This window comes from Anomaloglossus baeobatrachus, chromosome 3, assembly GCF_048569485.1.
Source record: "Anomaloglossus baeobatrachus isolate aAnoBae1 chromosome 3, aAnoBae1.hap1, whole genome shotgun sequence".
NCBI classification, from domain to species: domain Eukaryota; kingdom Metazoa; phylum Chordata; class Amphibia; order Anura; family Aromobatidae; genus Anomaloglossus; species Anomaloglossus baeobatrachus.
In genome coordinates, this window is record NC_134355.1 from 213,710,045 (window position 1) to 213,722,378 (window position 12,334).

The window sequence follows — 12,334 nt, forward strand, 5'->3', positions numbered from 1 at the left end:
TAAAATTAATTACATAGCTAAAAAGCCACGTAAATTGCGGTCTATGTTGTCACCTAGATTTTGTTGTAAAAAAAAAAAACTTTACAATCAAGGACCAGGTTGGATCTTAAGTGATTTTTCAAGTGCAGAGTGAATAATTGTAAGATTGCGACTTTGCTAGGAAAACTCATACTTTTTCTTCCCTATGTAATAAAAAAAGAGCTTAAGAACAATAGTTTCATAAACTGTAACTACTTACCTGGCTTATGTGATTGAATGTACCACTTGCCAGGTACAATATATCGGCTGCACGACAGGCACTTTAAAGAGAAAGATCAACAGACATCTTTCAGATGTAGAGTGTACTGGTGTCTGGTATCTCTGCGGCATTCAAACATTTTATTCACCAACATAATAGAGATGTCGCTAGTTTTGATTTTTCGGGTATTGAAAAAGTCTGTAGACCGGTTAGAGGCGGTGATCACAGGAGACTTCTGATGAATAGGTAAAGTTTTTGGATTTTTCTACTTGAAAGCCGCACACCAACGGGACTTAATCACAGACTGGATCTGATCACACAATATTAATGTTGGTATTACAATATGTGTTTTCTTTCTTTTATTGTGTTCAATTTTGATTGTTAGCATAATTTAATTGTTTTTTTTTGCCCCTGGTTTGCGGTTGTTTAAAACTCATAAAATAATTTTATTATGTATAGGAATGTTTTTTGAATATAATATTTGTGCTAGCCTATTTAATTATTCGGTCCATTGTTATGGCTATATATATGCATATACGAATATTTATTGGTCTTTTTTTCTGCATTTGACTATTTTGTAATTTCTGTGTTTTTTTTTTTTTCATTTTTTTCAGTTCAAGTTTTTTTTGTATTTTATATTTAATGTTCATTTTTTTCCCCTTTTTTACTATAGACATAGTGGATTGAAAGTCTGTTTTGTATCATGTTTCTTGTCTTGTAGAGAAATACTCCCATTTTTAATTCAATTACCAATTATTCAATTACTTCTGAGGTCACGGTTTTTTGTATTTCCTGTCTAGATTAAAATGATCTGACTACATTCAGCACGGACCATGATGAAGGTTGCATACCGAAATGAGTACTCCCAACCAAACACCCCTTCCCCCCCACTGTTTTTCTCATACGTCATTGCTGTTTTTCTTTCTATATTTTTTTTAAGCTAATGAATAAAACCCTCCCTTCTTTTTCCGTGGACTACTTGTGTGGTAGGCTGCTCTTCTACTTCTGTGAGGGGAATATGTGATCCACTATTGGGACTGCAACCCAGAGAACTTTGTGAATGGTAAGCTGGCATTTACACTTAGTTTTTCATGCAGGGAAAAAAAAAAAAAAATAGTTAGAATTCTCACAAACTGGTTAAAATATTTTTATTTTTTTTTTTTTTTACACAAAGTTCTACATTTTTAATACAAGCATATCGTTTGTAACCTTATTGGCCTGGAGAATAATGGAGAATCATGGTGCAAGTTTATTTTTACAAAACAAGCCCCCACCCCCTAAAAAAAAAAAAAAAAAAAAAGTTGAAGTTTCATTATTCATTTTTTTTTTTTTTATTTTATTTTTACTATTTCATCCTACTTGGAATGTTTGTCCTAATTTTCAGCGGATTGCATAGATGGTGTTATTTAGACATATAACTTGCCTCCCCAAAACAAGCCTTCAAATGGATATGTTGACAGAAATATTAAAATTTTGTGGCTCTTGAAAGAAAGGTAGACGAAAAATGAAAGCTCCCAAAATACCTAATAATTTCTTTGTCATGAAGAAGTTAAGGCTGCTTTACACGGTACGACTGATTTTGTGCAATTTCACAATCGATCGTACCCGCCCCGTCCTTTTTGCGTCACAGGCAAATCACTGCCCGTGGCGCACAAAGTCGGTAAGCCCCCGTCACACGTACTTGCCTCCTGTCCGACCTCGCTGTGGGTGGCGAACGTCCACTTCCTGGAGTGGGAGGGACGTTGGCGTCACAGCGACTTCACACGGCCGCCGGCCAATAGAAGCGGAGGGGCGGAGATGAGCGGGATGTAAACATCCCGCCCACCTCCTTCCTTCCACATAGCCGGCGAGAGCCGCGGGTCGCAGGTAAGCGATGTTCATCGTTCCCGGGGTGTCACACGGAGCGGCGTGTGCTACCCCGGGAACGATAAACAATTAAATTAACCGATATTATAAAACCTAGCGACCAGTACACGACTCACGATTTGTGAGCGATACTGCGTCGCTAGGAGGTGTCACACAGGCCGGCATCGCAAGCGATGCCGGATGTGCGTCACAAAAAACGTGACCCCGACGATCTATCGCACGAAAGATCTTCTGGTGTAAAGCAGCCTTTAAAGATGACAGACTGAGGAATTGATCCCAAGAGCCTAGTATGAATGCCTTTTTTACTTACCATATTTTTCTTTTTCATTGTGGTGTAAGGTGTAGAAATATCTAAAGTAACAGTCGTCTTATCAGAACTTGCAGCAGAATGTTTGTTGGCTTCTAGCTCCTCCCCCTCCATAGAATATTATGAGCACCAATTGACATCTTGTATCTCCATTATTGCAAAATCTGACTTCTTGCCTTTTGAATTGAGAGTGAAATATCAATGCAGGATGAGAAAGAAGCAGATTTCCCTGATTAAGTCATATTACAAAGTTGTTTATTTTTGGGATTTATAAAATAAAAATCATGACATTAAAATAAAAATGTCTCCTTCTCAAGTTATTTTTGTTGTATTTTCTTTTTGTTCACACTGGCTGTTTGGAAAACGTGTAGCCATCTTACAGGAGGATCTTTTGTACGACCCAAGAAGGCAAATTTTGGTGTCAGTTTCTTAAGTGCCATGACAAAGCGCTATGGACCAAACACTGAATGGAATGAGACGATCGTGATTGGGAAGAAAACTGTGGAACTTGTAGGATTTGAATCTGTTCAAGAGGAGCAAAGGTTGGAGGTTTATTATTTTCTTGCGTGTTAAACCATAGAATACATGTGGTATAATTAAGACTTACAGCTATGAATAATGACCGACTTGTGAGCGACTTTCACATGCAAATTTTAGTGTCTTAGATTTTTTAATTGAGCCAAGAAAAAGTTTCACAGTTTTTTTTTTTTGTTTTTTTGTTTTTCTGACATTATAAAAAATATCGATGTGATATTTTTGTAGATTTATAATTTAAAAAAACCCACATCATTTTTGTTTTTTCAGTCAGTTGAATGCATTGCTTGAAATTTCTGTACGAGAATGTCTGGTCAGCGATGCCGGTCAGAAAGGAGAGATACACCGTTCCTGTCCCAGTATCCTTTTCATTTCCGACTTTTTAAACCAACATTTTACTTTTGGGGATATTGTTGTTCTAAAATGTTTTATTCTTTCAGGAATTGTTTTTTTCGTTTTTGTTTTTTTTTCTCGTTTTGTTTTCACGTACTGTTACAATCCTATTTTTCATGTTAAAAGTATTTCATGAAGAATAATTAAAATCTCCACAATGCTCTTAGATCCGTATGCTACAGTACTTCAGTACAACTTAGTTTCGCACCTCTACTTTGCTGTTTGTTATCAAGACGTCATCTGCTTTGTTACAGATATCACCATACACTTGCAACTCCTGTTTCCTATTAGTACACTCAAGGGGGAGAAAAGCATCACACAAATGAGATGCGCACACCAGTACAAATTAGAATATACAAATCTTTATTAAATCCAAACGCACAGTAAAACAATTTAAAAAAAAAACAGAAATATCCCAAGTCACGACCCTCATTGGGTAACCATATACCACATGTATGATAGTGGTTGAAGTATACAATGATAATATAATAGCATCCGTTATTACAATTCTCAATGCAGCACCATGCATTTATATACACATATATTTTTTGGTACTAGTGCCAGTATTTTACCGAAAAACATACGTGGGTATGGAAAGTATTCAGACCACTTAACATTTTTCACTCTGTTTCATTGCAACCATTTGGTAAATTCAAAAAAGTTAGTTGTTTTTTTCTCATTAATGTACACTCTGCACCCCATCTTAACAGAAAAACCCTGAAATGTAGACATTTTTGCAAATTTATTAAACAAGAAAAACTGAAATATCACATGGTCATAAGTATTCACACCCTTTGCTCACACACTCCTATTTAAGTCAAATGCTGTCCATTTCCATGTGATCCTCCTTGAGATGGTTCTACTCCTTCATTGGAGCACAGCTGTGTTTAATTTAACTGATAGGACTTGATTTGGAAAGGCACACACCTGTCTATATAGGACCTCACAGTGCATGTCAGACCAAATGAGAATCATGAGGTCAAAGGAACTGCCCAATGAGCTTAGAGACAGAATTGTGGCAAGGCACAGATCTGGCCAAAGTTACAAAAGAATTTCTGCAGTATTCAAGGTTCCTAAGAGCACAGTGGCCTCCATAATCCTTAAATGGAAGAAATTTGGGACCTCCAGAACTCTTCCCAGACCTGGCTGTCCAGCCAAACTGCGCAATCGTGGGAGAAGAGCCTTGGTGAGAGAGGTAAAGAAGAACCCCAAGATCACTGTGGCTGAGCTCCAGAGATGCAGTAGGGAGATGGAAGAAAGTTCCACAAAGTCAACTTTCCCTGCAGCCCTCCACCAGTCTGGCCTTTATGGCAGAGTGGCCCGATGGAAGCCTCTTCTCAGTGCAAGACATATAAAAGCCCGCATAGAGTTTGCAAAAAAAACCCACCACATGAATGACTCCCAAACTATGAGAAATTAGATTCTCTGGTCTGATGAAATGAAGATAGAACTTATTGGTGATAATTCTAAGAAGGTATGTGTGAAGAAAACCAGGCAGTGCTCATACCCTGCCCAAGACAATCCCAACAGTGAAACATGGTGGTGGTAGCATCATGGGGGTGTTTTTCAGCTTTCTAATGATCCTTCATTATATGCTAATGAGGCCAGTGGCTAATCGCAAGGGCATTAGTTCCCTTGGCTAGTTGGCCCCCTTAGAATGTAAGCACACCCTGTTAAGGCCCATACAAGAGTTCTCCAGAACTTCATTTTTATACGCTTATTGCAGGTTCACTCAACCAAGGATCCACTTACCTTATCAGCTAAAGGTGTCACTCGGCTGCTGGCTCATCCCAGAGAACTTGGTAAAGGAACATTTTGGATTCTGCATCCCCTATCAGTAACTACAGATGCCAGCAAGAGGGATTGGAGCAAGCTATGTTGGGTCGCCTTCCAAGCTGTCTTGCCAAAGGACATGGACGGGTAGTCTTCATAGTTATAGATTGAAAAAAAAAAAAAGACCTAGGTCCATCTAGTTCAACCTTCTTACACCAATTATACATTTTGGCTCTAAATTGATTATAACCGACAATGTTGTGTGTAGTGAGGAAATTATAGAGCCCTTTTTTAAAAGTTGTTAGTGTCTGCAATTACTACCTCTTGTGGTAGGGCATTCCACAGTCTGACTGCTCTAACTGTAAAGAACCCTTTCCTATTTAGCTGGCGGAATCGCTTTTCTTCCACTCGCAGTGTATGCCCCCTGGTCCTTAGTATTGTCTTTGGAAGGAATTAGTCATGTGCCAGTCCTTTTATATTGACCACAAATTAATTTATACATATAAATGAGATCTCCTCTGAGATGTTTTTTTTTTTTCTCTCTAATCTAAACCAATCCAACTTTTGAACCTCCCATCATATGGCAGGCCTTCTATTCCTTGCAATAATCTAGTTGCCTGCCTTTGAACTGACTCTAACTTCTGAATGTCCTTTTTAAGATATGGAGCAAAAAACTGGATCCGATATTACAGTTGTGGCCTTACAAGTGGATTATGGAGGGGTAACAATACGTTGGGGTCACAGGATCTAATCTCTTTTTATACACCCGAAAATCTTGTTTGCTTTTACAGCAGCTGTTTGACATTAAGTGCTGCTGCTCAGCTTACTTGTAACCAGAATACCCAAGTCTTTCACCTGTTGTGTAGTCCAGAGTTTACTTTTACTCAGTGTATATGTATCTTCAAACTTCAGAGAGTTAAGACCAGTAGAAGAAGGACTCAAATCAGCAAAATCTTTACTACAGGGAACCGATGTCGAGATCCTTTCTGACAATATGACCACAATGGCTCACCTACAACATCAAGGGAGCACAAAGTTCGACAACCTGCAAGAAGTCTTGGCAAGAATTATTTTGTCAGGTAGAACATCACCTTTTTTCCTTTTTGCTCTTCACCTAAGAGGTTCTGACAATTTTGAGCCAGACTTCCTAACCAGAACAGATATACATCCAGGACAGTGGAGCCTAAATACTGAAATCTTCCTGATTTTAAACAAGAAATTGGGTTAACCACAAATAGACTTATTTGTGATTGAAAAGGAAGCGATAGTAGATCTGCAGTTTTCCCTGAATCCAAACTGTTCTTCAGCAAAGGTAGACACATTTGCTCACCCTTGGAAGTTCTGGCTGGCTATGCATTTCCTCCAATTCTCTTACTACCAAGGACATTAAAAAAAATCTGAACGAAAAAGGTCAAAACCAGTCTGATAGCACCTCTGTGGACAAAAAGAAGCTGTTTTGGAGCAGTTAACATCTTGATGGGGGAGAATCATTTTATCCTTCCTGCAAGCTACGACCTTGTACATCAACATCTGATATATCATCCGATACTCCCACCCCACCCCAGTGTTAGTGCCTGATTTCTGAAGCCTTAATCCTATAAGCTAGGGGCCTCTGAGATAGGGTCATACCCTGAAAATCAGTAGGAAACTGGTCGCAATTGCCATCTGTAGTAAAATATGGAAAACTTTAAATTTGTTTACTCTGCTGGATCCAGTTTGTCCACACATATCCATGATTTTGGACTTTTTACAAGATGGCCTGTTAAAATGTAGTACGCTTAAAGTCCAGGTGTCAGCCTTAAGTTCTTATTGTGACCAAAACTTGGCATTTCACCAATGGATTAAGAGTCATGACCGCAGCCTCTAGAATATACCCAAGAAGAGCTAATGTAGTTCCTGAATGTGGTACTCAAGGGTCTTAACTATGCTACCTTTTGAACGAATATCCCAAATTCAGATGCACATATCCTCTTGGAAAGCAGCTTTCTTGGTAGCCATAACAATGGCAAGGAAAGTCTGTATGATCCAGGCCCTATCTAAGTATCCTGAATGATTAAAGTGGTATTTCTCCTAGATTTTTCCTTTCTACCCACAGTAGTAACAGAATTCCATATGTCCAAAGAAATAATTCTCCCTTTTATCAAAACCCAACAAACAGCAGAGAAATTTCACTCATTGTATGTTCAGAGAACTATTCTCTACTATTTAGAGCAAACAGTGTCTTCGTAAAAGGATCAGAATCTTTTTTTATCAAGTACTGTGGTCCAAATAAGGGGAAGAAAGCTTCAAGAAATTGTGGCAAATTAGATCAAGAAAGCTATTATTAAATCCTGTAAGATCAGTCTCCTCTGGTATCGCTGAAAGCTCATTCCACAAGAGCTATGGCTGTCTCCTTAGCCGAGAGAGGGCTTGTGCATCCATCATGCAGATCTGCAGAGCTGCCACCTGATCCTCAGTCCATACTTTTACTAAGCACTATAGATTAGATTTGATATCTATAAAAGATTTAGCCTTTGGAAGTAAAGCCCTCCAGGCAGTTTTCCCTCCCTAGCATTATTCTTCAGTATTCCTTAGATTACAAAAGTAGAAACTGAATTACCGGTAAGTCTAATTCTAACGCTTTCCACAACAGCTTGTGTAAATTTCCCCCCTTGTTTTTTTTTTTTAAATATATATTATGGCTATTTGATTCCTTAGTGTGCAAATATTGGACACCTGCATACCGGTGTAGTCTTTTAGAAATCAATATTAAGACTACAACTTAGAGACCCTGTGTTGCTAATTAAAATAACAAAAAAGACAACTCCCAAAAACCCACAAAATTAAAAAAGCAGCATTTTTGTTATTCAAACGCTGTAAAAATGATAGTATTGGTCTCTCTATAATTTTAACATCCTGCAAAATAAAGTTTTGCCTCCCAAAATTATATACATTTTACCCAAAAGAAGTGTTATTAAAAATATACATAAAATATGGGTTGTCTTATCTCCTAGCTCTTCTCTGACATCCTCTACATTTGTTTATCATTTGGTATTGTTTGCCTGTTTGAATCTCTATTTTTTGTCATTAAATCTTTATTTCAGTGTATTTTCTTTAACATATGTAATTAGACATTTCAACCTTAAATTTATCAAAAAATCTTCTGTCTTCTTGGGAAAAAGTTGCAGACATTGCTTTTCAGCTTGAAGGACTGAAAACTCTTGACCTCAGGTATGACCAAAAGATCCAAACCAAGTGCCAAACACTTGCTCCATGAAGCAGTTTAGATTTTTGTTAATTCAGAAGCTTTGGTTTACCATGGGCATAAGATCATTACTGTGATTGTTTTAAGAAAATGCATAGCGTCATAGGACCCTCCTATCATAGTTTTCCGGAGCTGTCATTGCTTCCAGTCACCAACACAGAATTGTCTTGTTGTAGTAAGTGTGTTCTTCTGTAACTAGTATAAGTGTACTTCGTTTTACGTGGTTCAGAAAACAACATACTAATTACAGTTACAAGTGAATACATTTTGTTCTTTTATAGTTGACTAGAAGGTGGCCCGATTCTACGCATCGGGTATTCTAGAATTTACGTATTGTGTAGTTAATGTATGATTTTTGTTATATATATATGTTGTTGTGTGTAGTTACCAAGTGTTTGTGTAGGGGCTGTACATGTTCTGGGTGTTGTCTGGGTGTAGCGGGGGGTGAGAGCGGTGTTGTTTGTGTGTTGCGTTGTGTGTCGTTATTTGTGGAGCGCTGTGTGTCTGTATCGTTGTGTATGTGTGTTGCGCGGTTTGTGTGGGTGTGTGTGTGTGTTTTGGGGGAGGTATGTTTTGTGCAATGTGTGTTGTGCGGTATGTGCGTATATTTGTGTGTGCCGCGGTGTTTGTGTGTTGGGTGTTGTGTGTCTGCTGCGTTGAGTGAGTCTGAATCTGAGTCTGAATCTGAGTCTGAATCTGAGTCTGAATCTGAGTCTGAATCTGAGTCTGAATCTGAGTCTGTGTGAGTCTGTGTGAGTCTGTGTGAGTGCGTGTGAGTGCGTGTGAGTGCGTGTGAGTGCGTGTGAGTGCGTGTGAGTGCGTGTGAGTGCGTGTGAGTGCGTGTGAGTGCGTGTGAGTCTGAGTGTGCGAGTCTGAGTGTGCGAGTCTGAGTGTGCGAGTCTGAGTGTGCGAGTCTGAGTGTGCGAGTGGCGGCCAATCCGTGCGGGGGGGTCGGATCCGAGGCGAGGCGAGCGGCCAATCCATGCGGGGGAGGAGCCGAGGCGAGCGGCCAATCCGTGCGGGGGGGCGGGGCCATGGCGAGCCCAGCGGCCAATCAGCTTTGTGTCACCGTAAGGACACTTAGTGTCACCGTAAGGACACAATTTTGGAGCATGACAGACAGACAGAATAAGGCAATTATATATATAGATGATGACACTTCGTAATAAGCACTTCAGACCTAGAACAAGAAGGTTAATGTTCCTTAGTGATGATGTATAGGTACTTTATAGCACATGTTATTAAAGGGGGTGCCCAGAACTCATATATTTATAGTCTGTAGGACAGGTCATCAGTATTAGATGGGCGAGGGTGTGACATCTGGCCCTCTCACCGATCAACTGTTATCCACTCTGATGGGTGCCAGATATGTCAATGTATGGGGCAGATCACAGCAGCCCCATACATTGTTTAGTGGCTGTTGCTGGGTACTGCAGCTTATCTTTTATTAATTTGAGTGGGAGATAAGTTACCAGACCCCCATTTATCTCATATTGATGACCTAACCCTTTAAGCGAGATGATTCCAGAGTTTTCAGTGCCTGGGTTTGTTAGCACATAACGGATACACTGCTGATTTACCATCTAAACAGCAACAAATTTGGCAAATCTCATTGATGCACTGTGGAAAATAATCTCTATGAAAATTGATCTGCAGCATGTGTTTTACCCCCATTTCCAACATGGCACATACCAGTGTGGGTGTGTCTGTCAAATTCCTATTATATTGTACCACCACCTGCTACTAACAGCAGGGCTAGACTTTATAGGTCAGTATTTTACTATAGTATTGCGAGTACAAGCAATGAAATGATCACAGGTACTGGTCACCTAGTTAAACTAAAAAAAATGTGTAAGAATTAAACTCGTCACCAATTTTTTAAGTAAATACATTTCTCATTGTGCTATTGACATTAATATCTCCCCAGATGTCCAGTAACAACCCATCCAATCTAGACAGGCAAAGAAATCAAACCATAGATGTCCATACATTTAGTGATGTGTAATAATGAGAATTTACACAGGGAAAAGTATTAAACACATGAAGAAAGAGAGGTGCAAAAAGCCATGGAAAGTCATGACATCAGCTGAAATCTATCAGTAATTTGAAAGCAATCCTGCTACTTGGTCAATAGTATCAGCTGGTTCAACTGATGGCCTATTAAAAGGTATCTCATTACCAAGGTGCCACACAAGAAACCTCTCATCACGGGTAAAACCAATGAGTTGTCTCAAGATCTTCGCAACCTTATTGTTGCAAAACATACTGATAGCATTAGTTACAGAAGAATTTCTAAACTACTGAAGTCATCAGTAAGCATTGTTGGGGCCATAATCTGGAAGTGGAAAGAACATAATTTCACCATAATCCTGCCACAACCAGTTGCTCCCTGCAAAGTTTCAGATAACTATTTTCTCTCCTTTATCAGAAGAGTTGTCAAAGAGCCACTGAACAGGTAGAATTGTTTCAAAGAAAACAAGTAATGCATTCAACGTCCATGGCCTGTATGCACGCTCGCCACTCAAGACTCCATTGCTGAGAACAAAACACATGTTCAAGTTTATTTTAAAGTTTGCTCAACAATATTTAGATAAACCTGGGAATATTGAAAAAGTATAGTTAGACCAGATGAGACAAAATTAAACCCTTTGAATCCCATAATACACACCATGTTTGGAGGCCTTTAACACCATAACTGTGAAGTTTGGAGGTGGGAACATCATGGAGTGGGACTGTTTTTCATTGGCACTAGCAAACTGCATATGATTGAATGACGGATGAATGGACAAATGTAGTCAGACAAGCTTTATAAAATCTCTGCCATCTACCTGCATGATGAAGATGAAACTAGGGTGGACATTTTTAGCAAACCAATGATGTCAGACAGCCATGGAAACTCTCAATTGGTTTCAGAGACAGAAAATAAAGCTCCTAGAGTTGTGCAGACAATCACCTGAGCTGATTCCAATAGAAAATTTATGGATGGAATTAATGCTTAGAGCTCATAAACGAGCCCACAAGACCTTCAGGAATTGAAGAGTGTTTGTGTGAAAGAATGGGCTAAAATCACACCTGAGCAATGCATGTGAGATTTGTGTTTCTAGACAGGAGGCATCTTGAAGCTATCATCACCAGTATTAAATAAATTTCAGTAAGGGTGTTCAATATTGTTTCACTGTGTAGTTTCTCATTATTACACATAACTTTAATTTATAGATATCTATGGTTTGATTTCTTTGCTTGTGTGGATTGGATCGATACCAATACCTGGTGATGATAAATTTGTCAATAGCACCTTAAGAAATATATTTGCTAAGGAAAATCGTGATGGTTTCAATACTTATTTCACCTGGTGAGTGTGTATATAATATACGTACATACAATGTCATGGCCAAAAGTGTTGGCACCCTTGTAATTGTTCCAGAAAATGAGGTATTTCTCCCTGAAAATGATTGCAATTAGACATGTTTTGTCACACACGATTGTTTGTTTCCCTTGTGTGTGCATGGGATCAACAAATAAAACAAATTCCACACAAAACGCCAAAAATAGTCAGGACAAAATTGTGGGTAATCAACTTTGTTTCAAGCATGTGATGCTCTTTCAAACTCGCCTGTGGCAATTAACAGATGTGGGCAATCTGAAAATCATACATGATATCAGATTTAAAGAATAGAAGTTGACTCAATCTGAGCAATGTGTCTGTGCTCCACACTAAGCATGAAGAACAGAAAGAAGAGCATTGTTTGTGCTCGAGAACCACAATTGTTGAAAAATATCAACAGTATCAAGGTTACAAGTCCATATCCAGAGATCTTGACGTTCCTTTTTTTTTTTTTTTTTTATTTATAGAGCACCATTGATTCCATGGTGCTGTACATGAGAAGGGGGTTACATACAGAATACATATAAGTTACAATAGACAGACTAGTACAGAGGGAAGAGGGCCCTGCCCTTGCGGGCTTACATTCTATAGGAT

General features: G+C 38.8%; 1 protein-coding gene across 6 annotated transcripts in view; it reads left to right on the forward strand.

Annotated features, from left to right (window-relative positions):
- TBCE (tubulin folding cofactor E) overlaps positions 1-12,334 on the forward strand; it is a 271,869-nt gene that overhangs the window by 69,231 nt on the left and 190,304 nt on the right. For 4 of the 6 annotated variants that reach the window (XM_075338202.1, XM_075338206.1, XM_075338204.1 and 1 more), the window contains exons 4-6: positions 2,783-2,953; positions 3,216-3,304; positions 8,222-8,321. In XM_075338202.1, the coding sequence (XP_075194317.1) occupies positions 2,783-2,953; positions 3,216-3,304; positions 8,222-8,321 (360 nt within the window). Of the gene's footprint in view, positions 1-1,178; positions 1,302-2,782; positions 2,954-3,215; positions 3,305-8,221; positions 8,322-12,334 lie in introns of all 6 variants that reach the window. The other 2 variants (XM_075338205.1, XM_075338207.1) reach the window with 2 other exon arrangements.